The 26146-nt window shown below is 51.1% G+C and overlaps 1 protein-coding gene and 1 long non-coding RNA gene across 4 annotated transcripts in view; one reads left to right on the forward strand and one right to left on the reverse strand.

Moving 5' to 3' along the window:
- Nucleotides 1-240: 240 nt before the first annotated feature.
- HRH2 (histamine receptor H2) lies at nucleotides 241-8972 on the reverse strand. Of its 3 annotated transcripts, none has more exons than XR_006170252.1 (4): nucleotides 8906-8972; nucleotides 4164-5668; nucleotides 2093-2236; nucleotides 241-560 (listed from the first exon to the last, which is right to left on the reverse strand). XR_006170252.1 is itself a non-coding variant. In XM_042826684.1 (3 exons), the coding sequence occupies exons 2-3, from the start codon at nucleotides 5252-5254 to the stop codon at nucleotides 2218-2220; spliced, it is 1110 nt and encodes a 369-aa protein (XP_042682618.1). In that variant the 5' UTR covers nucleotides 5255-5668; nucleotides 8906-8972; the 3' UTR covers nucleotides 1258-2217. The 3 variants fall into 3 exon arrangements, 1 of the variants encoding a protein (XP_042682618.1); XR_006170253.1 differs by lacking the exon at nucleotides 241-560 and adding an exon at nucleotides 1258-1892; XM_042826684.1 differs by lacking the exon at nucleotides 241-560 and having other exon boundaries at nucleotides 1258-2236.
- The window catches only part of LOC122164574, a 66525-nt gene continuing 40775 nt past the window's right edge, over nucleotides 397-26146 (forward strand). Inside the window, exons 1-2 of the long non-coding RNA XR_006170254.1 lie at nucleotides 397-482; nucleotides 17593-17694. This is a non-coding gene — a long non-coding RNA (uncharacterized LOC122164574). The remainder of the gene's footprint in view (nucleotides 483-17592; nucleotides 17695-26146) is intronic.

A 26146-nucleotide genomic window follows, 5' to 3' on the forward strand; every position in this document is an offset into this window, starting at 1 on the left:
GACATCCTGTTTTTGCAGACTTGGCGTTGAGCTGCTGCTGGGGAAAGAGCCTGGGGGCAGCCACACTGCTCGGCGGCTCCCGTGGCTCCGGGTCCTCTCTCCTTGCCATGGGGCTGAGCGTGTGAAGCCCACAAAGAGCAGGGGACGCCCCAGCATCCCCGAGGTGGGGCTCTTTTTTGGCCCATGAGGATGCTGCACGGCTGCACGTATTGTGATCTGGCCGTCGATAGCTCTCCTGTCACCTCACCCCCTCTGCCGGGCTCCCTGGGCGGTGGATGTTTCCCTTTGATGGAGCACCGCGGGACGTAGTGCCGGTCCTGGGTTGGGCTGTCTGGCACCGAGGCTGTGGCTGCATCTCCTTTTTCCCGCTGTGCCTGAACCCCAGACCTGCTGGGGTGCACCCTGGCTCTCAACCCACTAACGTAGGTCTCAGTGCTGGAGGTGTCGCGGGCCCTGATGGTGCAGGTTCTTCTGTGCTCCTGGTAAGAAACGTGGGCAGGCATAGGCTTCTCCAGCATCATCTGGGGAGACAGCAAGTGCCACGTACCGGCACAGGGATCCTACAGGGAAACAGGGAGAGCGTTCAAAGGATGTGCGGGGTGCAGGTATTCACTTGCCCCACATTCCTCTCCCTGCAGCACGAGGGATTCTGCATTAAGCATCTGCTATGGCTGGGAGGGTCTGTGGTGCAATGCTGTGAGGATGTTCTCAGCAGAGTGCAGTTGTGTTCTGAGAGCTGCTGAGGGGCAGAGCTCAGCAGTGTCACCCAGAGCTCATCTTCTGATGCTCCCTCAGAGGAGCTGTATGTTGCTTTGTGGCTTTCTCTGCTCGCTCTTCCCCTCTCTGTGGGCCAGCAGCAGTGCCTGTTTGTCACATCTGCAAATAACTGAGTCAAAGTGACAGTTGTGGGCGTGCTGGGGTCAGCAGTGCTCTGCCTCAGAGTGCTTCCTCTCCCTCCTTTGCAGGTGGGTGCTGCGGGGCTTTGCTTGGCTCCTGCTGGGGCGCATTCAGATGGGTCCTCACATGAGGTGATGTTTCCTGTCCTCACTTCCATGTCACAGAGAGGAAATCTGTGGCCGCAGCAGGACCTCAGATCTGCAAACCTCTGCATAGATCAACCGTGCTTTGCCGTGCCGATTAGATTAGAAATCTCCTGAGGGAGATTGGCATCTTGTCTCTGCCTTGCGGAAACTCAGTGTTGTTCAGAAGATGTGTGCATCAAAGAGGGAAGGCACAAAGAGCACAACTGGCATTGGCTGTCCTGCTGGCTAGGAGGCTCGAGACACCCCCTGCTTGGGTTCGGGGTAATTTGTCCCCCCCGGGAGCAGCCTCTGTGCTGTGCTCTCCCCATGCTGTCACCTCTGTACGTCACACCCAGGGACCCATACCCCAGTGGGGCCCCATATATGGGGCTGTCAGCATGACCTTGGCTGGGATGTGCTCCTCCAGCCGCAGTGTGTGGGTGACCTCATTTTTCACCCCCTGGGTACAATCAATACAGGAGAGCCCAGGTTATCAGCATGCAGTGTTTAAGAGAGTGTGTGTGGAGGTCGGGATGACCTTGCCCAGTCCTTGAAGAGGAGGGCTGTACAGAGTGGCTCTCGGGAGCCCAGAGGCAACCCATTGCACAGGGGCAAATGGCCATATCCTCTGCCCAGTGCTGCTGGGGATGGTGGAGATGCCCATTGTCAGTCTCCCAACCTGGGAGTCCAGTCAGGTGGTGACTCACAGCACTGATGTAGGCTTGCAAAAAAACAGTGTGCTGGAAAGCTGCGATCTGGCACAGCTGCCTCTGCAGTGCATAATGGCTGCTCCCATAATGGCAAGGGGAGCTGGCAGTGTCTTCCAGAGAATCATGAAGTGTTTTCTGTACTCTCACACTTCAAGAGCAGCTGGGGAAAGAGAAGGGACAGCTCTGGGCAGTTGCCGTGGGTTTGGAGAGCAAATGCTCCCAGAGGGAGGGTGTACCTCTGGTGCCTTTGCTCCCCGTACTGCTGACTTCTGGGATGGGATGGCTGGACCCAGAAAAATGCAGTGGATGTCCCCATTCATTAAACACAGCAGCACCCTGAAACCCCAGCCCTGTACTCACCCTGCAGCCCTTGCCTCTGCTCTCAGGTTTCTCCCCAAGGGAAGTCTGTGTGTGTCCTTTCAGCCTTGCAGAGTGCTGGAAGAGGGCAGTTGGGAGAGGAGGCCAGGAGATGGGGTGGCTGAGGCTCACGGGAAAGCTCCGTCACTGGAAAGAGTGAAATTGCACACGGAGATGTAAAGAGGAGATAGGTTGGTGCCAGTGTGGGTGAGCCTTCAGGCTTTGCTCTGCACGCACCAGTTGCTGCCTGCATGGGGTTGAGCCCCTGGGAAGGAACAGGATGTGGTGGCTGGGACAGGAGCCTACATCCTGGGACAGGAGTAGGACTCTGCTTTCCATTTCTGCTTCTTTAGTGAGTTCTTTCCCTGTTTAATGTGTGGCAGGGGGTGAGGAGTTGCTGCCCTCCATTGCAATCCTGCATGCTCCCCACCACCCAGAGAATTGCTGCCTGTGTCACAATGGCTGTGGTGCATGTTTTTTCCATAGAAGTGATGGGGCTGACTCCTGTTCCTGTGCTTGACATCTCCTGAGACCATTCATGTTTCTCTGGTATGTTTGCTGGTCTTTCCCTGTGCTTCGTAATAGGAAAAAACATAATGGGCAACATCTCAAAATGCTTTCCCCTGAACAACCCCATGGGACTGCTCTGGGCAGAGCTCTGCTAGGCTCCAGTCTTATTTGGAGGGAGATATGGGTTTGTGAGTGATATGTGCTGCTCTGTTCTGCTAATGTGGCTGGAAGAGAGGGACCATGTCTCTCTGAGCTCAGGGTGCCATTGGCAGTTGGGGTTTGGGTGACTCCTGCATGGTGTTGGGGTCTCAGACACCCAATGTGTGCATCCCTGATGGGGAAGGGGAGAAGTGAGAGAGGCCCATGCCATCCTTGGTGCATCATTTCCAGGCAAGTGAGTAGGCAGATAAACAGGGAAAGTAAAACCAAAAACTCAACCTTCAGCCCTCACATTCACTTTTATCTGATCACAAGCAGAAACCACAGCAGTGATGCTGTCTGGTATGGGAAAGAGTTATCTGGATTTAGAAAAGTCAAGAAACATCCCTGTTCTTGTGTCTTCCCCTCTGCTTCCAGTAGTGCATGATATGTGCCCCACTGCAGCACTGCTTGCTATTCAGCCTCTTCCCTCCAGTGTTCTGCTTCATTTGGGCACAAATCCAGAGAGGAAACATTTATTTCTCCTGCTGGAAGGAGGTGAGAGATGCTCACCTTTTTACTGGTCTCATTCAAATGCACTCAAGTGTTAGGAAGGAGCCAAACCTGCCTAACTGACTGAGCCCCAGCACCCGATCCAGCCTATTGCTGGGCCATCCCCCAGTGTTCTCTGGCCTCCCCTGGGTATGGGCTGTAATGCTGTGCAGGAACCAGCTGGTGTTTTGCATTGCACAAACAATTTAGTTAAATAAAATCCCACGTGCTGCTCTACAGGAGCAGCGCAGGTTTCCTTCCAGCCCCGTCTGTGTCTGCAGAAGCATCTTTACTGTTCCAGGCACATGCCTGAGTGTGATACAGGCTGAGCCTTTCGCACCGCTCTGCCCTCTGCTTCACCTCCCTGCTTTCTCCTTCCTAAGGCTTCACACTGTGCTTTGGAGACAGCACCAAGGGCACATGCAGCAGGGATTGAAAGAACAGCTTATCGGTGGGATGGAAAGTTTCTGGGCTATCAGGGGGTTATCAGTTGCTGCTGCCTGGAGGTTAGATTAGGGTGTGGGAGCAGCAGCTCACATTGTGGCACAGCATGTGTCTGTGTTCTCCTTATGCTCAGGTGGGCCAAGGAGGTGTAGGCTGGTTCCATGAGATGGGAGTTCCTGGGCACAGTGCTTGCATCCTATCTGTCCTCCCCACTGCTGCACCCCTTCCAGGGTCCTGCCCCAGGCGGTGCTTGGGGTACTGCTGGGGGGGCTCTATGTGTGGTTGTCTGTGTTCTTAGAAAAGTTTGCCAACCTAATTTTAGCTATTTTTGCTCCAGAAATGGGAATGGAACTTGCTGTTGGGGCAGTGCTGGGTGTCTGAGCTGACGGGGTCCTGGGGACCAGCAGCGTGACTGTGGAGAGGCTCTTACCTCTGCAGGGCTCCATCTGTCAGCAAGATGCCCTTCCCATTCCTCATCTCCAGCTTCAGGCATTTCCCCTCCTGTCCATCCAGGCTCTCCCCGCAGCTCCTGCCCCGGGGCTGACCCTTCTGTAGGGAGTTCTTGGGGTCCCCTGTCCTGCAGCAGTGCAACAAGTGTTGGTATGCCACCCGAAAATCTCTGTTGAATGTCCCGTAGAGGATGGGGTTCAGTGCTGAGTTGGCATAGCCCAGCCAGAGGACGATGGACATGGGTGTGCCTTTCACACTGCTGTCCCCCCACACCCCTCTGTATGTGAACACTGTGAAATAGGGGAACCAGCAAATGATGAAGGCTCCCATCACCACTGCCAGAGTCACAGTGGCTTTGTGCTCCTTCACCATGGGTGGCATGGGGCTGTTGCTGCTGCAGCACCACGTGTGGTTTATCCTCTTGGCTTGCTCCCTCGCTATCTTGAATATCCGGTAGTAGGTGACGCACATGATGACCAGAGGGATATAGAAGGTGAGCAAGGAGTCCACCAGTCCGTACACAGAATTCACCTCCAGCTTGCACTCCCTGGTGCAGTTGGGTGTAGTGTTCTGAACCGTTGTCCCATTGGTATTCCACCCCAGGTGGATGGGGAGGAAGGAGACCATCAGTGAAACTGTCCAAATAACAATCAGGGCCACAGCCACGCGGGATGGGGTGACCAGCTGCTGGTAGCGCAGCGGGGTGGTGACGGCAAAGTAGCGGTCCAGGCTGATAATGAAGAGGTTGAGGATGGAGGCCGTGCACAGCATGACATCCAGGCTGAGGTAGATGTTGCACAACGTGCTGCCAAAGGGCCACTCGCTGGTGACCTCATAGAAGGCGGAGAAGGGCAGCACCAGCAGGGCCAGCAGCAGGTCAGTGATGGCCAACGAGACGATGATGCAGTTGGTCAGGCTGCGGAGCCGGCGGTCCAGAGTGACTGCCAGGCACACAATGATGTTACCACAGAGAGTGAACACGATGAGCAGGGCCAGGCAGGACCCGACCAGCAGCTGCAGAGGGAAGTCCATGTTTCTTGAAGGGTTTGTGAGGTTGCCACATGGATCCATAGTGCAGTTGCATGGGTGGAACGGTTCTGCTGTCAGTGGTTCTATAGATGCTTGGAGTGAGCCTCTACCACGCAGCCCTGGAGTTCCTTCCAAACCAAATTTGGGCCTACAATGGTCTTGGAGATCACAGTAGAGTCCCCTTCACGCATTCAGTCTGCTGAGGTGATGTGACCTAGAAATGATGTGCCCCTGCAAATTTCTTGTGTGACCCAGTCCATCTGGGGCTGGAGCTGAGTCCTGTGGCACTGCTGGTGGGTGTCAGCTGTTCCCTTTTCTCCTGCAAAGCCCAGCAGGGTCAGATGCTATGGGGTCAGGTCCCATGGGGTCTCATGCCTGCCTTGTTCTGTGTGCTTGGGTCAGAGATGATGGCCAGCAGTACTTGTCAGGGACAGAGCTGCTTTATCTGAGGACAGCCTGCAAAGAGAGCACCAAGTCAGGGCCATAGCGGGCAACAGTCCCTTGGGCAGCCCCTCCAGAAATGGGGTTTCTGCACCTCTCTGGGTGCCCTGGATCACTTAGACCTGGACTGGAGAGTTCTTTGGCAGCTGGGGACAGCAGACCCTGCTTGGTGCCTGTCACTTTGGAATGCCCATGTGGTGTAAGGGTGGTTTCAGAGGAAAGAAGTTCCCACAGGCTTGTGATTTTAAAAAAAAGGGCTGGATTGAAGTGAGGAAAGAGCTTTCCAGAGGGAGCAGTGCACTCCATTTATACAATCTAGTAAAATTAATCAGCCCTGTGTGATTCATGAGGCTTCGCAGCTGAACTTCTTAAACTTTGTGCCTGTAACAGCACTTTGAGCAGCCCCATGCCTTGTGCTGATCCCTGATGTTAGCAATCACATGGCTCAACCAGCTCAGAGAGACTTCCCATTGCTCAGAGGCTCCCGCTCTCCTGACCAGAGCAAGATCCAGAGAGGTGCCGGATGCTCCGAGGGGAATTTGGAGCAATGACCTGTGGCCCACACTGGGGCACTGGGATGAGGGGCATGGGGAGCTGGCAGAGTGGCTCCTTGCCTCCTGCTGCAGTGCAGGCTCTTGCCATGGAAAGCTTTTTGTTCAGGCACAAAAGGATCGTGGCACAAGCTGAGTGCTGCCTGCCTGCTGACAGCAGCCAGGAGAACAGGTTGTTCTCAGAGAAGGGTATTTCCAAGTGAAAAGAATGTTTTTCCTATTGCTCCTAACGCGCTGGAAATGGCAGGGTAAATTATAGGGGGAGTAGCAGGCTTAGAAAAATGCAGTGGGTGGATCACAGCCTCCCGTGTGGCTGCTCTGCCACCCACCAACAGCCGCTCCTGTCCCAGCTCATGTGAGCTCAGCTGAGGCTGTGCTCCTGGCCCAGCACTGCTGCAGGGCAGGGACTCTGCTGCCTTCCTGGTGCCACATTCACAGCAAGGAACCTGGTCATGGTGCCCATGCCCAGTGGTGCTGGGTTGGACCCTCCTGGCAAGGTCTGCTCCTTCTGCTGTATTCAAAGCCCTCTGTGCAGGCTGTGCTGTGGGGCAGCTGATCCTACAGGCTGGGTCAGGAAGAGTTCTGCTGCTTCTTGCTTCTCCCATTAGCTGAGAGTGAGGAGTAGGACCTCTGTATTTCTTAGGCAGGGAGAAGGAACATTTCCAAGTGTGATATGGAGCTGCTATCCATGGGGATGGAGCACCCATCTGTGCTGAGAAGGGATGGGGCAGGACTCGTAGGGTTGGATGTAGGATGCTGCACCTTGGGCTGGTTCCAGGCATGGTGCTTGCAAAGGCAAAACCTAAACTCTGGTGGGAGACTGTCCCATATTCTATACATGGAAACATTCCCCACTGGCACACTGCTCTGCAGGAGGAGTGGCACTGCATGGCAATGCATCCTGGCCTGGACCTTTGCCTTTGGTCGCTAAGCATGTGAACTTGTGACAGGTTTCTTTTGAATTTTAGAACCTTTGGTTCATCTCCCATAGCACTGAAGTCCCTTGTCTGGTTCAACAATTCTCCCAAGATTCTCAACAGCACATTTTCTTAGGGAATTTCCGTGTTCTGAATCAAGATCACTAATGAAAGCTATTAAACAAAAATGTGTCTTCAGTCTGATCTTTAAGGAATTCTATTAATAGCCATGAGTGCATTAGCTTCTCCTACTGCAGCACATTACGATCTTCCCCATCAGCTCGTCCCTTAACCTTACAGTTCCTGCAGTAATTCCTGCATGAATGGATGTTTTCTGTTCTGTGGAAGCCCGTGGACATTTGATCGGTTTTGTTCCCATCTAAAATGCTGATTATCTTCTCTAGGGTTGGGGCTGTGGTTTGTCTATGGGAAATTCTCATTCACTCTCCTTTCTTCTTCCTCATCCCTCGCCTATTGGCATAATTTCTTCTGGCACTGCACGTTTGGGCACTTTGAACACTTTTGCATGGAGGGGATGGGATGTTGCACCTGGTTCTGCAGAGCCAGTAACGTTTGCTGCTCTCCATTAATGTATTCCCTCTTCTGGCTTCATAGGTTTGTGGCAAATTTATTAAAAGCAGACGGACAGGAGAGAACACTTGGCGTGTGCCTGGACATGGCAGTGGGTTCAGGGAGCATTTCCAGGTCCCCGGATCTGAGAAATCTCCCTCTCCTGCATTAGAATGGAGCAAGGTGCTGGGACACATCACTTATGGGCAAAGCTGATTTCCTGACCTCATAGAGCTCACAGCAAGGTGTCACGGCTTTTTCCAAAACTGTGCTCAAGTGTTTAATCAAGAGATTAAACGCATGGGTTCACCAAGAGGTGCCTGTGACAGCACAGTGCAGCAGGGAGGGGATTTCTGCTGCCCCTGAAGAGGATGTCTGAGGTTTGGTGGTGGGGAGCAGGCAGGGCTTGGAGGGCACGGGGACCCCAGCAAAGGGCTGTTCCCATCTGGTGCTGTCAGCGTGCCTCGCTGATGATGTACAGCAGCAGTTGCTTCCTGTGGGGTAAGCAGAGGGGCTGGGAGGCAGGAGCTGATCCCATCAGGGCTGCCAGCCCTGGGAGAGCAGGGGCTCGTGTATAGAAGTGTTCAAGGGAACCCTGAATGCAGACAGCCCAAAGAGTGATCCAGAAATGGGCAGAGAGCCTCCAGCATTTCAAAAGTTTGCTCTTCAGTGACTGCATGAGAGGTGAAACTGAAAATAGAAGCTGGCGGACATGATTTTTAGCTGCAGAAGTCAGAGCAGAGAAACTTGGATTCAGCTTTCTACCCAAAGCCCACAGCTGGGTTGGGGCACAGCATCCCTCTGGTCCTGGGGGCAACATCCCCTCCTGTGCTCGGGTATCAGTCCAGAGGAGCAGAGCAGCTGGGCCAGGGTTGGTATGCTCGGAGGAAGGGCTCAGGCAGCTCGGGGAAAAAAGTTTACTTAGGAGCAAACCTCGTGGGGATGCTGCTGGGGAGAGGCGAGCGCGAGTGCCGAGGCAGGGCAGTGCTGCTGCCCCGTGCCCCCTCTCTGACCCTGCTGCTCCCCCTCTGTCCGCTCCCACCAGCAGAAGCCCCCAGGCTGCCCTGCATTCCGGGCAGGGCGTGACAAAGATAGCACAGACCATAGAACGCAGAGCGGGGCGCGCTCCCACCCACCGACCCCTCTGAGCTCTCGCTTAGAAATGCCTTCAGCAGTGGAACAACCAAGAGGAATAAAAAAGGCAAAAGCTTTACCTGGGAGCGGCGTTCTGTAGCCCTGCAGCAGGTGGGAGCGCCGATCACCGCACGCCGGAGCAACTCGAGTGCGAGCGGCGGCCGCCAGCTCCCTCCCTCCTCCTTGCCCACCAATATCCAGGCAGCTCGCTGACTGCGCCGTGAGTCACAGCGCCGGTGGGTGGGATCAGAGCCCTGAACTCAGGCTCCGAGATTACTATCCAGTCGAAGTCGAAATGCAGGGCTGCCCTGAACCGCGTGTGAGCTCTGCCGGAAGCATCCTCTGCACGTGCGGAGTCGCAGGGAGCCAAGCCAAGTGACGAACAGCACGGGTGGCTCTCTGTGCTTCTGGTGTCTTTCATTTGTGGGTTTCCACGAATGCTAACTGCTGCGCCAGCTGTGTCGGGAGCTGCTCCCCCTTTCTGCTCTCCCTCTCGTGCTGGGCTGAGAGCTCCGTGCTGCTGGAGAAAGTAATGCTGACCATTTCCATGCCTCCCCAGCTAGCAACCAAGGGACTGATGTGTCACGCTGCTCACCATGTGCACCCTGGGTTCCCCATGCTGGATGGAGTTGGGTTGCAATCCTCACCTCCATCCCAGCCAAGCAGAGACCCCAGCAGCCCTGGTGCACAAAGCAGAATGGCCTTGGTGTGTTCGTCTCCACAGACCCAAACCCAGCTTTGTGTTTCACAACCTGGGGGTCTGCTGGAGCTTCAGAATGTTACTGCTGGGCAGCAGCAAGGTGGTGTGCACGGCGGGAATGCTCTGCAAAACAAGGCTCAAATCTGCTCAGGAATGTTCACCAGCTGAAATCACTGGGGTGTTGACTCCTTCTTCCCTTCGACTCTGCTCAAGTAGGGATCTTTTGGTCTAGAATCTGTCTTAGGATGAGAGGTGCCCTGTAGGAATATGGAACTCTGATTATGGGGGCAGAACCCCCCTCCAGTCGCATTGCCCTAATCTCTTCCAATGTAACATTCTTGCTGCCTGGGGGCAAGAAAACCCCACAGGCTCAGAGCTGAGCAAGCTCCATCTTCCCTTGGAGAGCTCATAGGAATCAGAGCTCTGTGAGGATCCAGCAGCCCCACGGGCAGGGACATGGCAGCTGGTGGCTGAGCCGCTGCTGTATCACAGCTGACACCAGGGCTTGCCAGAGAAACTCATGGACTGGGATATTCCCCACATGGGCCTCCCCTGCGTCTCTAATGAGCAGTTTATTAAAGGCCAAGGCAATGCTGGGAACTGTGTGTTGGGAAATTGCAAGTGAAGTCAGGGAAAATTTGGGACTCCAGGAATAGAAACGTGAGGTTTGGCAAACGTGGGGGCTTTGGGAAGCTCTGATGCGAAGCTGTGCCTGAGGACTAATAGAGTAGCATGGGGCCAGGGGTCCTGCTGGGCTCCAGCCATGGCTGGGTAGGCCAGCACTGTGCAAATGGGACTTGTGCAGATGGGCTGCTTCCTCTATGGATGGGAGAGACTGATGGCTCACTTTGATCATCAGGACGCACAGCACAGCTAAAAGATGAGGATCTCCCAGATGTGTTCAAGTGGTTATATACATTTGGAGTGCCACTAGTGCTTGCTGTTCCAGGAATACCTTTGTCCCCAGGCACCTCTGCAATACCGAGACCAGGGAAGAAAATGTTGCTCGAGCCTTTTCCGCCCTCCCGGATGCCGCAGTGCCGATCCCAGTCAGACCCAGCAGGATCCCATCTGCTGTGCTGCAGTGTCAGACTGAAGGCACAGCCTGTGACATATTCCTGTATGTTCTCATAGTGCAGGGAGAGGATGTTAGAGGTTTATTTCCAGTTTGCTGATCCTAAGCTGTCCAGCTCTGATGAGGACTGAAGGGTGCTGGATTGCTGATATTAAGCATCCTGCAGCTGGCTAAGGGCTACATGTTTCATGTTGATTGAGGCAAGCCCTCAACCCACCCTAGTGCAGCTGTCCACAGATGACACCTGGGGCAGGCATCTATTGGGATGGCAAAGCCAGCTGTGACCCTGGTGGAGGCTGCAGAGCTCCATGGATGAGGAAGAGGCCTGGGGAATGTGACCTCAGAGGAAAGCCTGTAGGATTCTGCAGGAGCAGGCACTGTATCCTATGTTTCTTTCTAGTTTTGCAAGCGTGAAGTAGGGCAGGAACCTCCCTATCCCTGAGAGGAGAAGCAGCCAAGGGCTTAGTCTGCAGAAATGAAGATTAATTTAAATTTACTCATGGTGAAAGTCACATGCTGCAAGGAATTTCTTAAGGAAATTAAGGGGTCAGACTCAGTCCCAAAGGCAGTCTGGAGCTCAGCACCTGGCACTGCCTGCACATAGCCCCTGTGCAGCCACTGTTGTGAGAACAGCTTGGGGTGAGGGTCCCACTGCCTGGATGGGGTCACTAAAGGGGGGCTGAGGGGCAGCTCTGGGGACACTGCCATGACAGCACCAGGTAGATGGGTTGGGGCCATTGCACTGCACAGGAAGGGCACAACGAAGGCTCGCAGGAAGCACATATCCAAATATATATATTTTTCTCTTACACAGCCTGGAATGAGGCCAAAAACCTAGGGCTGGAATCTCTCTCCAGACAATTAATTATTGTGGAGAGACAATTTGTTAAGCAAGAGAGGCTTTTAATTTGCAAGAGCTCATCTATTCTTATTGTATCTTTTAAGCTGAAGGAAGCAGAGTTGATCAAAATAGGCTGGGAATAGAAGATTTTAATTTAGAGGCTATGTTCAATGTGCTGACAAAAATAAGAAGCGGCGTTCTCAGAAGAGCATGCTCCCCCCAAAACCCGGCTGGAGCCTGCAGGGAGTGCTCAGGAACAATTCAGATCATTAGGAATGTGCTTGAAAAATCTTTTAGCGAAACGCAGCTGGACTTGCTCAGAAAAGGACGATCCTCGGATCTGTGGGGTGAGCCCTCATCTTTCCTTTGCACAGCACTGAGCTGCAGCGCAAAGTACGTGGCAGCTCTGTAATGTGACGTGGTGGTGAAGGAGGGTGGGATGGGTTGTGGGTGCCCCATCCCTGGAGGTGCCCAACGCTATGGATGGGCCCTGGGCAGCCTGAAGTGGCTGCCAGCCCACGGCAGAACCTGGATCTGGGGGGGCTTTGAGGTCCCTTCAACCTTATCAGGATTTCAAGAGAGATGCAAAGCCATCTGCCCGGTCTCCTTGCACTTGTTCATTGAAAATAGCTATATTTAGAAACCTTTGTGAAGTTGTACAGTGGAGCTTTTCAAAGGAATGTTTTTTTTCTTCTTCTTTTTTTTTTTTCTTTGAAACAACTTATTTAGAAATGTATGCTTGTTATGTGTGCAGTAGATTAGGCTGGGAATGGAAGCAATAACCTTTCCTGCCATGGTTCTGAATGCATCACCTACAAACATCCCAACTCATTTTCCCAATTCAATGGGAGTTTTGGTAACTCCATGCGCAGAAGTCATTTCTTGTCTAGTTTAAGTGCCGCATGAAATAGCCACTAACTGGAAATGAGATGCTGCTTTGTCTCTCCAAAATGAGCATTGTGCCTCAGGCTATGGGTCCGTGGGAAGGAGCCTTGCTGCAGAAGTTGCACAGCGGCTGGAGGAGAGGAGCCAGCCCCCAGGCAGTTCAATTGGAAACAGAATCAACTGTGAAAAGAATAATAATCTGTAATGAAGTGAAGGCAAAAGGGAAAGAGGGTAGAAATTGAATTAGGTTTGTGCTGGTTCCAGCAGTCGCCTGTGGCCCCTTCCTGGCTGGAGGGAAACTGGGCTGATGGGGCCGTTCCTGTTGGGGTGCAGGAGGGGGAGAAATTCAAGGGTAAATCGCTGCAGATCAGCAAAGCACCACTGGGCTGTGCAGCAGGAGCCCATGTGCAAGCAGCTGGGGCTGTGAGCTGCTGAGGGGGACCGTTCTGTTGCAGATGAGGCATGTCGCAGGCGCGAATTTCTGCTTAGCAGAGATAAGGATTTTCCTAGAAATATTGAGAAACCAGATGGCAGATGGCAAAAACTGCAGTTCTGGGTAGGAGAGGGTAGCACTCACACGTATGACAAAGGCATCATTCGTGACAACCTGCCCCACACCATGACCCATGGCCAGAGCTTGCTGCCTCCTGACTCCTAGTGGCAGAGGATGTGATGCTTCCTACTTCCACCTCTTGTCTTCTCATGCTCTGCACACCCACAGGACATTAGAAATAGTGTGCTTTTGTTTTGGATTGAGCTAAGCCTAGCTTTAATCCATGCCCCATCCTTCCTGTACAGCAGCTCCATTTTTTCTTTCCTTCTTTTCCTCTGATGTGTAAGGCTAAAACTTCTCTCGCTGTTTTTCTTCGCATCCTCTGCAAGAGCCAATTCAGCCTGACCTCTGCCAGTTCTCCCTTTATGCTTTGGGCGTTTCAAGACATGGGGGTAGGCTGCCCTTCTTCCTTTGCAGCACGATCTCTTTACCCTCTTCCTTATCAGCTCTCTCCATCTTTTCATGTAGCTATTTCCTTAGCCAGCACAAAAGCCTTTCCAGGGCTTGAAATACATGTCTCAAAGATTGGGCATGTCCACTTTTGAGAACTGAATGGGAATGGAAAGCACTGCCATTGAACCAACCTGATGTGCTGGTTTCACAATAACAAGGTCACATATCCCACTAGTTTCATGGTGTTGCTGCTCCCTTTTTTATTTGTTTTAAGTGCTGCTGTGAAAGCAATACCTCCTATTTTACTATATTAGCCCATGATATCAAAGGCAGAGATGTTGGTGGGATGGCAGTGGAGGCTGAACCTTCCTACCAATGTGCCACTGCATGTTGTTGCCATGTGACAGGTGGCAGCAAGGGGCAGTCTGACACCATGGCGTCTGACATGAATGTACAGATGAAACAAAGATGGGTAAATGAATTCCTCAGTGAGAAAAAAAATGGCACCTATTGACATTCGTTTCTGAACATCTATGGAGACCAAACAGTGGATGTAGTGCAGTGAGGCTGTGGGTACATTTCAGCAGTGGGGACAGTGACAGTGGGTGCAGGTTGATAGGAATGTGGCTCTTGTTTATCACTGGTGAAAATGCATCACTAATGGCAGTGTCTGTGTTGAAAAAGAGTGTTTTGTAGCTGAGAATTTGCTCTAGTAAGTAGTGCCACCATGCAGTTGTAATTTCCATGGAAACAATTAGGAGGCATTATTTTGGGAGGAACCTACATAGATGTGGACCTAGGCAATTCCTCTTCACTCAGTGCAGCCCAGTCAAACCAAAACGTTGGATGCCCAAAGGTGCCTAAAGGAGCTCTGTGTGCATGCTCCAGAGCTGCTGCCCAGCTTAGTAACAAGTTCCCCAAGCACAGCGCTGCATAGGGGCTGTGCAGAACCACAAGGGCAGCAGCAGCACTGCAGGGAAGAAAGTTCCCAAGGATCAGGATGGGAGCTGCTCCCAGTGGTCTATTTTTGTCCTGTTTTCTTCTTATTCTGGGGAGCCACCATTACAGAGTGATGTTCAGCCACTGTCCTGCTCTGCTCCCTCTGTGAGCTTTGTCCTGCTGTTACACAGAAGGGGGACACAGAAGGAAGCACCACCTGCCCCTCCTCTTGCTGCCTGGTTTCCAAGCAGGGCAAGCAGCATGAAAATCAACCATGGCCATGCTGGAGGGCAAGGAGAGAGCATGGGAGCTGTGTGGGATTTGGGGCATGTGGATCCCAGAAGAATCATTAAAGAAGGAATGGTAACACAAGGCTAAGGGCAGCGGGAGAGCACTGTTTTCTTTGGCCACATGTAAAACAGCAAAAGAAAAAGGAAGAAAAAGGAAGAAGAAAAAGCAAGGCCAAAGCCCAAAGATTCTGTTCAAACACTAGCAGAGTTTTGGACAGCCCAGCTCTGGGATTTGGAACTGTTTCCTACCCAGTTCATTACTGAGTTGCTAATTAGTGAGGACAGTTTCCTGTTAATACCCAGAGAGAACAAGGTCCCCTCTAAAAGCCCAAAAGCTGGGCTGGAAGTGTGGCTGGGAGCAGCAGTGAGACTGCAGCATCCTGTTCTGCAGTGACATCCATGGGTCCGGCTGTGGGAGGAAACATTCATCCTTTGTCCTCCAGCAGCGTTGCGCTGAGGGGCTGAGGGCCCCCATCACCCAGAGGAACAGCAGGCTGAGGGGCAGTGCCTCAGTTCCTATGCAGCCCTCCTTCCTAGCCCAGCTGCCACAGATAGATGTAATGGCTGCCACCACGATGCGATGACCCTCCCGCTGCTCTTGCTCTGCAGGGAGGACTGACGTCCTTTGGCAGCTCCAGGGCTGCAGCCTGAGCCCAGCCCTGATGCTGAGGGTGCTCTGATGGTGCAGGAATGCTGGAGCAGACATCACTGGAGCACCGCGGGGTGGGAGATGTGCTCCATCTGCTCAGGATTAGGAGAAACATCCACATACCCAGCAAACAGAAGTCCTTCACTTTGCTGCCAACACAACTTGTTTTTCCAAGGCATAACTGTTGCCAGAAATCTACCGAGTCAGGACCTGGCACTTCTCTACTTCTAAAGAAAACTCACCCCAGTTTGCTTTACCTCTGGTGAGAAGAGCTCTTGTCTCCAAGAATAAAATCAGAAAGAGAGCAACCTCTGTTTTCCACTCATTTAGTAACTGATAAGTGGGGGGATCACCTTGCAGGGGCTGGCAGCCTGGCTGTGCTGCATGTGGAAATCTCATCCATGCTCACCGGGTGTTTTAAGCATCTTTCCAACGTGATGATCCTTTCCTGGTGCCTTAGGCACTGCAAGCAGAATGATGAGATCACCACCACCGGCTCAGCAGCATTCTCATGTGGAAAATTCCCAGGTAATTTACCCAGAGTGGGATCCTCTGATTTGCTGACATTCTTGATAAACAGAGGCAGACATGAAAGGAATGAAAGCAGAGGCACTAATTTGGAAACTCATTTTGCCTAACTGCTCACAGACGTGGTAACGGTCAGCAGGGAGCCCCAGTGATAAATAATGGTTGTTGAATTCCTGAATTGGCTGTAAATTGGCATGAAGGATGGCATCCCCTGCACGAGGCACAGCTCAATGAGTTACTCTGCACTACATCCTCTCCAGGTGAATGCAGAGGTAGCTCAGGCTCTGTGTATACTCAGGAGAGTGGCAGCAGCTTCTCCTCCCATGGGTGCAGGCCGTGATTTATAAAAGACACTTGTTTATTTTGAAATGTCTCTTCTGTATGATAAATACCTTGGAAATGTCGCCCTGTAAGTGACTCTGCAGAGATTGGCCCCATTGGAGCCTTTGGCTGCAGCTTTTGGCTGCACATCCTTTGAAAGGCTATTTAAGAAACATGTCATGTTAGGCAAACTGTTTGCAGGCTGAAGCCATCCAACAGCAATGAGCGATGAGTGCTTCATGCACCAGAAGATGTAAATCTTCCCTTAATCCTGCCTGCCCTGTGGCCAGCTTGTTCCCAGCCACTCCAGGCTCAGTGCTGTGTCCCCTGAGCACATATCATCCCAGCTGCTGGGCAGCAGTCACTGCTCTGTGTGCATGGAGAAGTGCAGGTGGGCAATGGGCGGCTGTGGGACCCACACTGAGCATCACAGCATGGATTCCTCCATAGCATTGGGAACAAAACTCCATCCTGTCTGCAGCCTCTGGCTCTCAGAAAACTGAAGGCAGTGTGAAGCCATCAGCTGAAAATGAGTCAATGACCCAAAAGCTGCAACTGAGGACACAGCCCGTAACTATAGATGTTCTGACTGCAGGGTCTGCTTCCTCTCCCATGCTCCCCCCATCTAGGACTGATTTCTATAAACTCAAACTCAGGGATGGCCACAAGAGCAGTAATTGTAGCCAATGTGACTTTTCTAAGCCTGTCTCTTCCTTCAGCTTAGGCTGTAGCACAGCTTTACAAGCCAGAAGGCTGATGTCAGGATTGCTTCATTCAGCAATGTTGGGAACGGCTAATAAACACTACTAAAAGCTTGCTAATAGCTTTAATTAGGCTGCAGCTGATGCTTCATAAGTGGTTCTTTTTCCTCCTCCACCCCTTCCTTACAGCTATTTCCTGGTGGAGCTCAAGGAAGGTGAGGTGCATTAATGCTTTTTGGGAAGACACAGCTGTGAGATAACATTTTTTGGGTGGCTTTTATGTTTTGTAGGGATCTCTTATAGCATCCTACAGCTTCTGCCTGGGCTGGCTGAGGTGCAGGTGGGATATTCACCTTGCTGAATGGGAATGGGCATAGTGTGGGGGTTTAACAAACCAGAGATAGAATAAAAACGTAGCTTTGAAGAGCAATTTACCTTCATTGCTGCAACCCTTCCTGGCTGTCAGAACCTGCAAGCTGTGTCCTTCAAATCATGTAATCTTTGTCCCACCTTGGATGAAAGAAACTGTGATAAAGGGGTTTGAAGAAAGAGTTCACCTTAAAGTGAAAACTTTTGTTGTTGCTGTAATTCATTTTCTTTTTTTTTTTTTTTTTTTTCTTTTTTAACCTTGAGGGTTTCCTGCAACAGCAGTGACTTACACATTGAGGCATGAAGCTGCCTTGTGGCACACAGGGCTTGTAAGCAGCTTCAATGCCGACGATCCTGGCTTTGAAGGTACAAGGCCACACAGGTCCTCAGAGCCCATCACCACCCACCACCTTTCGTGCCCATCATCTCTGCACAGAAGCTGTAGGTCGCTAAATACACCCCCAGCAGCCCCTGACTCAGAATATCATGTGCTGTGTTTCTCACCTAGATGCTCTGCTTACAGATGCTGGCTTCCTTCTATGTGTGAGCACGCCTGAGCTGTAGGACGCTGTGGGCTCCTGCTGCAGCATCATGGAAAGCACTGATCACCACATCACAGAGTGAGGTGGGTTGTGGAACCTTTGTGGCAACCAAGGCTGCAAAGCTGAGGGGTTCTGCTGCTCTTTGGCTCAAGGATCCTAATTCTGGCTCTTTTCTCTTAAGCTTTTGAGTATGGTTCTTATAACATGTGTGAACATCCCATGGGGATGTATAAGCCTATTTTGAAAGCATCTTTACTTCAAGCCCCCACAGAAATCAAACCAAACATACTTTGGAAAAAAGCAGCCATGCAGCTGACTTGGAAGTGGCTCTTGCATAGTGCTGTCATTGTGTGCAGGCAGGTGTCCCCAGCTTCTGTGTCCTTAAAAGTAAGAAAACACAGCAATAGCATGAGTCGATCTTTCCTTCTTACAGAGATCAAAGCAAGGAGCAGGTTGGATTCTTGTGGCAGTGATGGCTTTTTGAGTGATGCTGTCATTGAAACCTCTTATGGAAGAAAAAAAGGAAAATAAATACAAGCTTCTGATGGGAAAGGAAATAAGTACTGTTCCTCCCACAGCCCTGGGCAGTGTTTGCAGAACCTGGACTTGTGTGTGTGGCTTGAGCTGAGGGACCCTATTTTCCCATGAATAACACATGGGAGGAAACCAGTGTGGAAAGCAGAGGGAAGCACAATGAGCTGTACCTGTGCACGTGAGGGCAGGCGGTGATGGTTCCATGCAGGGCAAGTGTTCTTTCCCCACAGTTGGGCTGCTGTGAGAGCACTGCATTATTTCAGCTTCAGCATCTCCTTGGGGTGGCAGTAATCTCAAGTCGTGTGCGTGTTTCTCAAGGTGCAAGTGAGGTTTGCAAAGAGGAATAGGAGGTCTGCCTATTCATTTGGGAAAAGGACCGGCCAGATCTGGGACTAGTAAGGGACAAGGTTTTTTTTCCAGCCACAGGGCTCAAAGCATCGGGGTTAGTTGAGCTCTGAAAGAAAAGTTGAATTTGTCATGTACGGTATTTGGGACTCGAGGGAAAAGCATTCCTTGAAATCTGACTAAGGACCTGGCACATCTTTTTTTCCTGGTGACGGCGCTGCTGACCTCACAGATCTGAGTGCTCATAGCTCCTGGCATCCCTTCCTGGCTGCTCGAGGATGGCTGCACCGCTGCCAAAGTAGCATCAAATATAACTGATAGGGTATCTGATACCTGGAAGAGATGGGATTTACTTGAGAGCTTCCTGAGGGCTTCCTGTGCTTCTGGGAGCTCTGCTGCCCAAAGGGGCTGTGAGGAGGCATGGAGCTGGCTGTGGGTTTGCTCTGTCCCAACCCCTACCCATGCTGATGATGAGTGCACGGTGCTGGCTGAGGTGTTCCAGCAGCTGCTTCCTGATGGCTGGGATGTGGGGGCTTTGTGACATTTGGAGCCTGCAGGGGTCTGAATCACCCCACTGCTGTGGAACCAAGAAGGTGCTCAGTGCTGCGGGAGGCTGGAGAAGCAAATGCTTCCTTTGGTATTTTGTACCAAACAATCTATTGGGAGCACAGCTGGTAGAATTGCTGTACTGACTGCGGGTGAAAAAAAGATACAGATCAAAGTAAGCAAGTTGGTACGTGAAAAGGATGGAAACTTTTAGAGTGAATATGAGGGGAAAAAAAGAAGCCCTGGGTGTGCTGGAAGCATATGTTGGTTCCTGAGATCTGGATCTGTGCTGTTGGCAAAGGCAGAGCTATCTGCGTGCTCAAACCTTGGTGGATGTATGGGTGTTCTGGCACCTTCTGCCCTGATTTTGCAGGTCTTTGAGATTTTAACAAGCTGCCCATGGAAATGGTGGCATCCTCATCCCTGTAGGTGTTCAAGAAGTGTGGAGATGCAGCACGGTAGTAGTGAGCATGGTGGGGATGAGGTGATGGTTGGACTAGATGACCTTAGAGGTCTTTTCCAACCTGAATGATTCTGTGATTCTGTCTTCTGCTTTAGGAAATATGGGTTTTGATGGCATTAGAAATTGTCCTGCATCTGATTCCTCACAGAACAGAGAGATCCTGAGGAACTCCAGCTTTCCCATTCAGTCTTCAGTGTGAGCCATGAAGGGGGGAAATGCTGTTCTCAGAGTTCCTCAAAACCTGCCCTGCATGTTCAGAGCAGTGCCCTGGGGTGTGCAGAAACAGAGCAGCTGAGGACTGTGTTGTGGTCAGGAATATCAGCACATTCCATGTGAAAAAGGGCAGGAAATGTTGCAATTCAGAAGTTCCGAGGAAATTGTGGAAAAGGAAATCCTTGATGCTCCTGTTTGACTCAAGGGAACTGCTTTCTTTAAAAGAGATGGAATTGTAGAACATCCCGTGTTGGAAGGAACCCATGAAGGTCACTGAGTCCATCTTTTAATTTATAGGTTTGGTGAAATATAAGAGAACAACTCTGAAATGGAGAAATGATGGGGAAAGTCCATTTTTACAAACTGCCAGTGGAAAAAAAACCAGGAATGTCAGGAGGAAAAAAATCCAGCAGACTTGAAGCATTTCTATAGGAAGCTTCCATTTCATCAAAAAACTTCTCCTGGGGAGAGAGGTGTGGTGGGGAACTCCTGGGCAGGGGTGTGCAAAGCAGGCAGGAGGACGTAGGGAAGGAGAAGCCTTCACTGCCGTGTCAACCAAACAGATATAAATCAACATAAATCACTGTCCCGAGTTTCACATCCTAAAAACCTTCCGTGCCTTTTTTTTGGAGATAGCTGCATTCCAGGGACTGGAAACTGCCAGAGCCTGGCAGCGAGCAGGCAGGGTGATGCAGATGGGTTTTTCAACCATTATTCAGATGTCACCTTGTCAAAATCCCTTTGGACATTTTGCTTCCCTGCCCAGACCCTGTGCCCATGGGAAGGCTGCACGTGTCCCAGGCTGCTCTGAGCTGGGTCTGGCATTAGAGGTGATGCACGCTGTGCCTGGCACCAGCCAAGCCTGTCTGATTACTCAGGGGAGAAAAGGAGAACAGTGCTGAGTGCTAGTTATTAAAGCAGGCACCTGTGGATCCTGCACAGTGTGCCTGAGCTCTGCAAGCCCACACAGGTTTGCACAGTGCCTCGTACCAGCAGGCAATATTGGTGTTGTATCTCGGGTTTGGACAACATAATTATCAGCACACTACAACCTCCTGCCTTGGTGTAATGTGCTGCCAGGGTTGCATTAGAAACAGGAAAAGAGGGGAAATTAAAAAAAGAAAAAAAAAAAAAAGTTGTGTTTCCAGTGTACAGACAGTAATAGAGATGTTTGTATGGCGGTTGTGACTGGTGTAATCTTGGTTGTTACACAGATATAAGTGGGATTTGAAACAGTCAAAGATGCCAAAACAAATGTCAATGAGATGGATGGTCTATTAGGCGCAGCTCATTTGAGTCACTCGTTGCAGGGAAGATTCTACCCATTTTGTGATAAACCAGCAGTGCTGCAAGAGGAGAGATGTCATCCCCAGTGAGAGGACACGTGGCTGTGGGGACAGCAGCCCCAGTGAAGCAGACTGACAGTGTTGAGACATGGCTATCTTCCATGCACGTGCCACGTGCCTGGTTGTCCGTCTGGGAACAGAGGGCACTTTCTCGTCTCCAGCTATGGCCTCTGTGTGACATTCAGAGGAAGCCCTAATTGCATGATGACTGCAGTGTGTGTGCGCTCCCAAGGCTATCTGGTGTTTGTGAAGGGGAGACACGCAAAGCTGGTTTCAGAGCCAGCTGGTTTATATGCTTCTGCTACTGGTGGAACTCTAATTGACTCAGCTGTGCTGGGCAGCAGCCTCTGTACATCCACCTCTTGCCCGTGCTCCCACTGCTCTGCTGGAGGGGTTTTCTCTCACGCTCTTTTTGCTGGTTTTACTTCTTACCCTGTAATTGCTTAATTCCAAAAGAGAAAGGAACCAGAACAAGAAACTTGAATGGAGAGATAGATGAAGGACTCCTTTTGTACCAAAGATCGTTGGGAATTAATTTGATGTCCTCGCCTTGGTGCAGTCCAGACTTGATTAAAGCATTTGCACAACTTCTGGCAGCTAAGCATGTGGTGGAATAATTTCGGTCTCCCGAATGGAGAGATTGAATTGGAATCTGCCTTTGGGTTTGGCTGGTCTCATTTAGGAAGTGTTTGTGTTGCTTGCCGCTGCGCAGAAGGGACTCTTTGTACTCCTTTGCATTACAAAGCGGCGTGCTCCATAGCAGGACATGCAGCGGCGAGGCGGCTGCGGAGGCAGGGGACCCTGCTGAGGGTTTGCTGAGTAGATGGAGGAGTGGGAAAGCAACGGGACAGTGCTGGTGGCTGTGAAAACAGGATCTGAGCTTGGCCCCGAGGTCTCTCTAATGGATAAATAAATCTTGGAACTGGAGCTAAGAGGATGGAGTTTTCATGGGTTATGTTGGGCTGAACACACGGTGCTCCCAAGGGCCCTCATCTACCTTGCGTGCACAACTGTGTGGCACGCAGATCCTTCTCTGCTGGTTTTCCATCTGGAGCAGCCCAGTATGTTATGGTGATCTGACTGGGACAGGCTGACCCAGGAAAACCTGTTCTGCTCTGCCATGTGCTGCCGACGCCTGGGCTCCCCAGGGAGCAACCCGCTGTGAGCTGTGCCAACGTGTGACTGAATGTTGTTCTCATTAGGAATGGTGGGAGCCTGTTGGGCTGCGTGAGAGTGGCCAATCACAATAAACACATCCAGGAATTTAGCTCCTTTGTTTCTCTTCAGTGGATAAATGATGTGTACACCATGGGTCTGCTGGAAATCAGTCTGCCGTGGTTTTGGGGGGGGGATGGCTACCTGCTAAAATGACACTGCGGGAGGAGTTGTTCCAGTTCTGCTCATGTAGCAAGCAGTGCACAGGTCCTGATGTGCGTTGTGTCTGCCTGGAGAAGCTGTGGGTGCCCCATTCCTGCAGGTGCCCAAGGCCAGATTGGATGGGCCCTGAGCAGCCAACCCACTGCAGAGAGTTGGAATTTGGTAATCTTTAAGGATTACCCTCCCAAATCAAGCCATTCTGTGACTGTGGGATGAAGGTGATGGACCCAACATAGTGCTGGGAAGTATTTTGGGCTGGTAGTGTGTTGCAATTGTTGCCTTTTGCCTCTGTTGGGAGTACGCACAGCTCTCTCTGGCATATGTGTGTGCCGTGGGGCTTGCCATGGTGTTATTCTCACTTACATGCACGTAATTATATGTAGTAACTTCTTTGAAATAGTTTGAGGCAATGTAATGACTGTAATTAGGCTGCCACATGGTACAAAAAAAAAGAGAAAAAGAACCCCAAACACAGAGCACATCAAGCCAGGGTGAGAGTAAAGTTTAGACAACTGAGTGTGTCCCTGCACAGAGATGGCCAAGGACCAGCTCGCTGTTGTGACCTGCAGTGTGCAAGGCTGTGGCTGTCCTTTCCTGCTGTCCACCATCTCTGAGCCTCAGCGCGTACTGCTATAACCCAACTGCTGACTCCTGTAGCTGGAATTTCTCTGCAGAGTAGGTTTGTCCAAAAGTAACAGCAAAATATACAGCCCTGCAGTGGCATTAGGCTGCAGAAGGGAAGGCAGCCGTTGTCTCTGAGCAAAACTGCTGCCTGCTGCTGAGCAGTGCTGACCCCAACTCTGCCCCACTGCCACCCTGGGGCTGGAGCTGCAGGAGGCTGATGGCTATGGACAAAGAGTTGAATTCCCCTCCTGTAGTCTGGGACCAGCATGGAAGCACCAAGGTTAGAGAATCTTTATGTAAACAGGCCAGCACTGGAAGGAGGAGAAGTATGCATTCTGGAGATTAATGACTGAAATGTCAGGCATTTATTAAGTTAGTCCTGATGTTGACAGCTGAGCCCATTAATAGCATTCTTGATCAAAAAAAGCCAAAGGCAAATCTGATTCATAAATATCCCAGTTGTTCTTTGTGACCTAGTTTTAAGATTCTTAAGAAGGGGAGAAAAAAAGTTCAGAAAATATTTACAAATACTAGAAATGAAGGCTCGTATTGCAGCTAATGATTGCTCAGGCCTGCAGCGAGGCAGGGACAGCAAATAGAGTGCAGGAGGGCGAGCAGAGACCTGGCAGAGATGTTGTCTGTTAGTGGAGATGTGTGCTGATAGAGCTGGAAGGGCCAGGTATCACCAGGGCTCGCTATGAGGGTTTGGGAGCCCTGTGGGCTTTTGGGATGCGAAAGGAGCAGTGTGAGCAAGAACAAAGTTTGATGGAGTTTGGGAGCTGTAAAGGTGAAATGATTGGTGTGGTGCATCAGTGAAGCAGAAATGCCAAAGAAGCACTCTGTGTAATGTGTGGTACTTCCAGATCAGAGGCCTCCTATAGAATGCCAGCGGAAATGGCTCGATGGAGCCAGCCCCAAGAATCAGCAACAGATTTCAGGTTTGGATTAGGGTGAGAGCCATAGGAAGGAGAGAAAATCCAGCCTAGAAGAAGAGATGGAAAGAAAGAAAATTGCTTACTGAAGACAGGTAAAACAGGAGGAGTGCGAAGGTCATCAAATGTGTAAAAAGCTACTGCAAAGAGGAAGAAAATGTTTCTTCCTCTGTCTCTCATGTCCAGGAGAAGATGTCATGAATATAAGCCAAACCAGAAAGACACAGGTGCTGGGAAATGGTTTTTAGGTGCAGTAGAAATTCCATTACTGGAAGCCTTTGAAAAGAATTTATCTGCTACAGTTAGCTGTGCTGTGACTTCCTTAGGCTCCTTCAAGGTTTATTTTCTAACACTGCATTAATTTATGGCTATTATCATGGTATTAGAGCGATGGAGTGGCTGTTGATTGTATTTTGGAAGGACTCAATGCCAGGGCTACCATCAGATAAGGTCTGAGCCAGCAATGGGGCTGCAATTCCAAGGTCTGGTTTTGCCAATGGAACCAAGGTCCCCTCAGTCATGCTAGACAAGACGTTGGCCAAGCCCTCCAGTTGAGGTTGCAAGGCTCTCAGGTCCACCCAAACTTCCCAGGCTGCCTGATTGGAGGTTGGAGGGAGTAAGAGGGAGGATGGCAGTGACCTGTGCTGTTCACATCACTGCGTGTCTCTCATGTCCGTGGTGCCACAGGGAACTGTGCAGCCGTGTTCTCCTGGTGGAGGACATGTTGTGCTGGAAGCGCAGTACCTGCCTAGGTGGGCCTCTGGGGCTGAGCAGCCATTCCAATGTCCTCATTTAAATTTCATTGATTTTTCTAAAGAATTCTGTCTCCCTTGACAGTCTAGAAATAAAACCTCTTGCCCTGACTGGCGCAACAGCCTCGTGACTTTTATATATTGACGAAGTGGATTCACACTGTCTTAACATGGGCAAGCTATTCTTCAGCACGCTCGATCAGAGGAAGAGAAAATTACATTTACGCACCTCCTGCCGCTCTCCTTACGTTTCCCATCCCAGCTATCCAGGGGCAGGCGTTGCTGTCAGCTCCCACCTGCAGCCTGCCCAGCGAAGCCGCACAGCGCCGGGTTTTCACACTGCTCCCGATGTGGGCAGTGCCCAATTAGGCACAGTGCCAGAGTACGAGTTGGCAGGGATATTTTTAGTCGTCCTCCGAGGTTCCTTTCCGCCTCTTGGCTGAATTGAAACAGTTTTGTGAAGGCTCTGTGTGTCCCAGGCTGGTTTCTGGCTCATTTCTCGGGGTCAGGGAGTCAAGGAGCTTCTGGGAGGACTCTTCAAACTTAAATGCTTTCAGCAACAACAGAGAACAGACTTCAGGCTCCCTCTGTGGAAGCTGGTGTACCGTGGCAGGCTGGAGGGGCCACCTGAGCATTGTGCTGAGCATCTCTTGCTTCCACTTTGCTGGCCATTATGTGTGTGTAGGGGTTTCAGATGAGGAAGCCTTCAAAGGTTTCAGGATGACAATCCTGCTGTTTCCAGCATGTGCAGTCCCTGATGACCTGGTTCTGGAGCTCGTTCCTGTGCTTGCATTTTGGTGTGTCATTCAGGCAATGCTTTCGTAGAATTGTGAAGACCACCAAGATGAACCAGTTCCACCATCAACCCCTGATCATGGCCACCACAGACAATGTCACTCAGTGCCCCATATACCCTCTTCTTGAACACCTCCAGAAGCAGTGACTCCACCACTTCCCTGGGCAGCCTGTTCTTCCAATACCTTCACTACTCTTTCCAAGAAGAAATGCTTCCTAATATCCAACCTGGTTGAACCTTCCCTGGTGCGACTTAAGGCCATTGCCTCGTGTCCTATGGACTGGGTTTTCCAGGAACAGGTGAGAACTGCAGACATAGATGAGACCCAAAAACCTGAAAGCTGTGCGCTGTGCCGCACCAGGGAGCTGCATGGCCCACCCAAAACCCCCAGTGATGAGAATTTGTTTTCATGGGAAATTTCCACTGTCAGGACTGGTTACGGCAGGAGGCCTTGCTCTCATGAGCTTTATTTCTGAGAGTGACAGCTCTGCTATGCAGCTCTAAATATATGTTTCCTGGTCCTGATGTCCTATTTAGGTCAAAGCTTGTGCTTTGGCTTCAAGAGAGCTGGAAAGTATAGACTTACCATTGTGGATAATTAGCTGCC

The sequence above is a fragment of the Centrocercus urophasianus genome, unplaced genomic scaffold (genome assembly GCF_019232065.1).
Source record: "Centrocercus urophasianus isolate 14NV4802_14NV808 unplaced genomic scaffold, USGS_Curo_1.0 seq_26, whole genome shotgun sequence".
Classification (NCBI taxonomy): domain Eukaryota; kingdom Metazoa; phylum Chordata; class Aves; order Galliformes; family Phasianidae; genus Centrocercus; species Centrocercus urophasianus.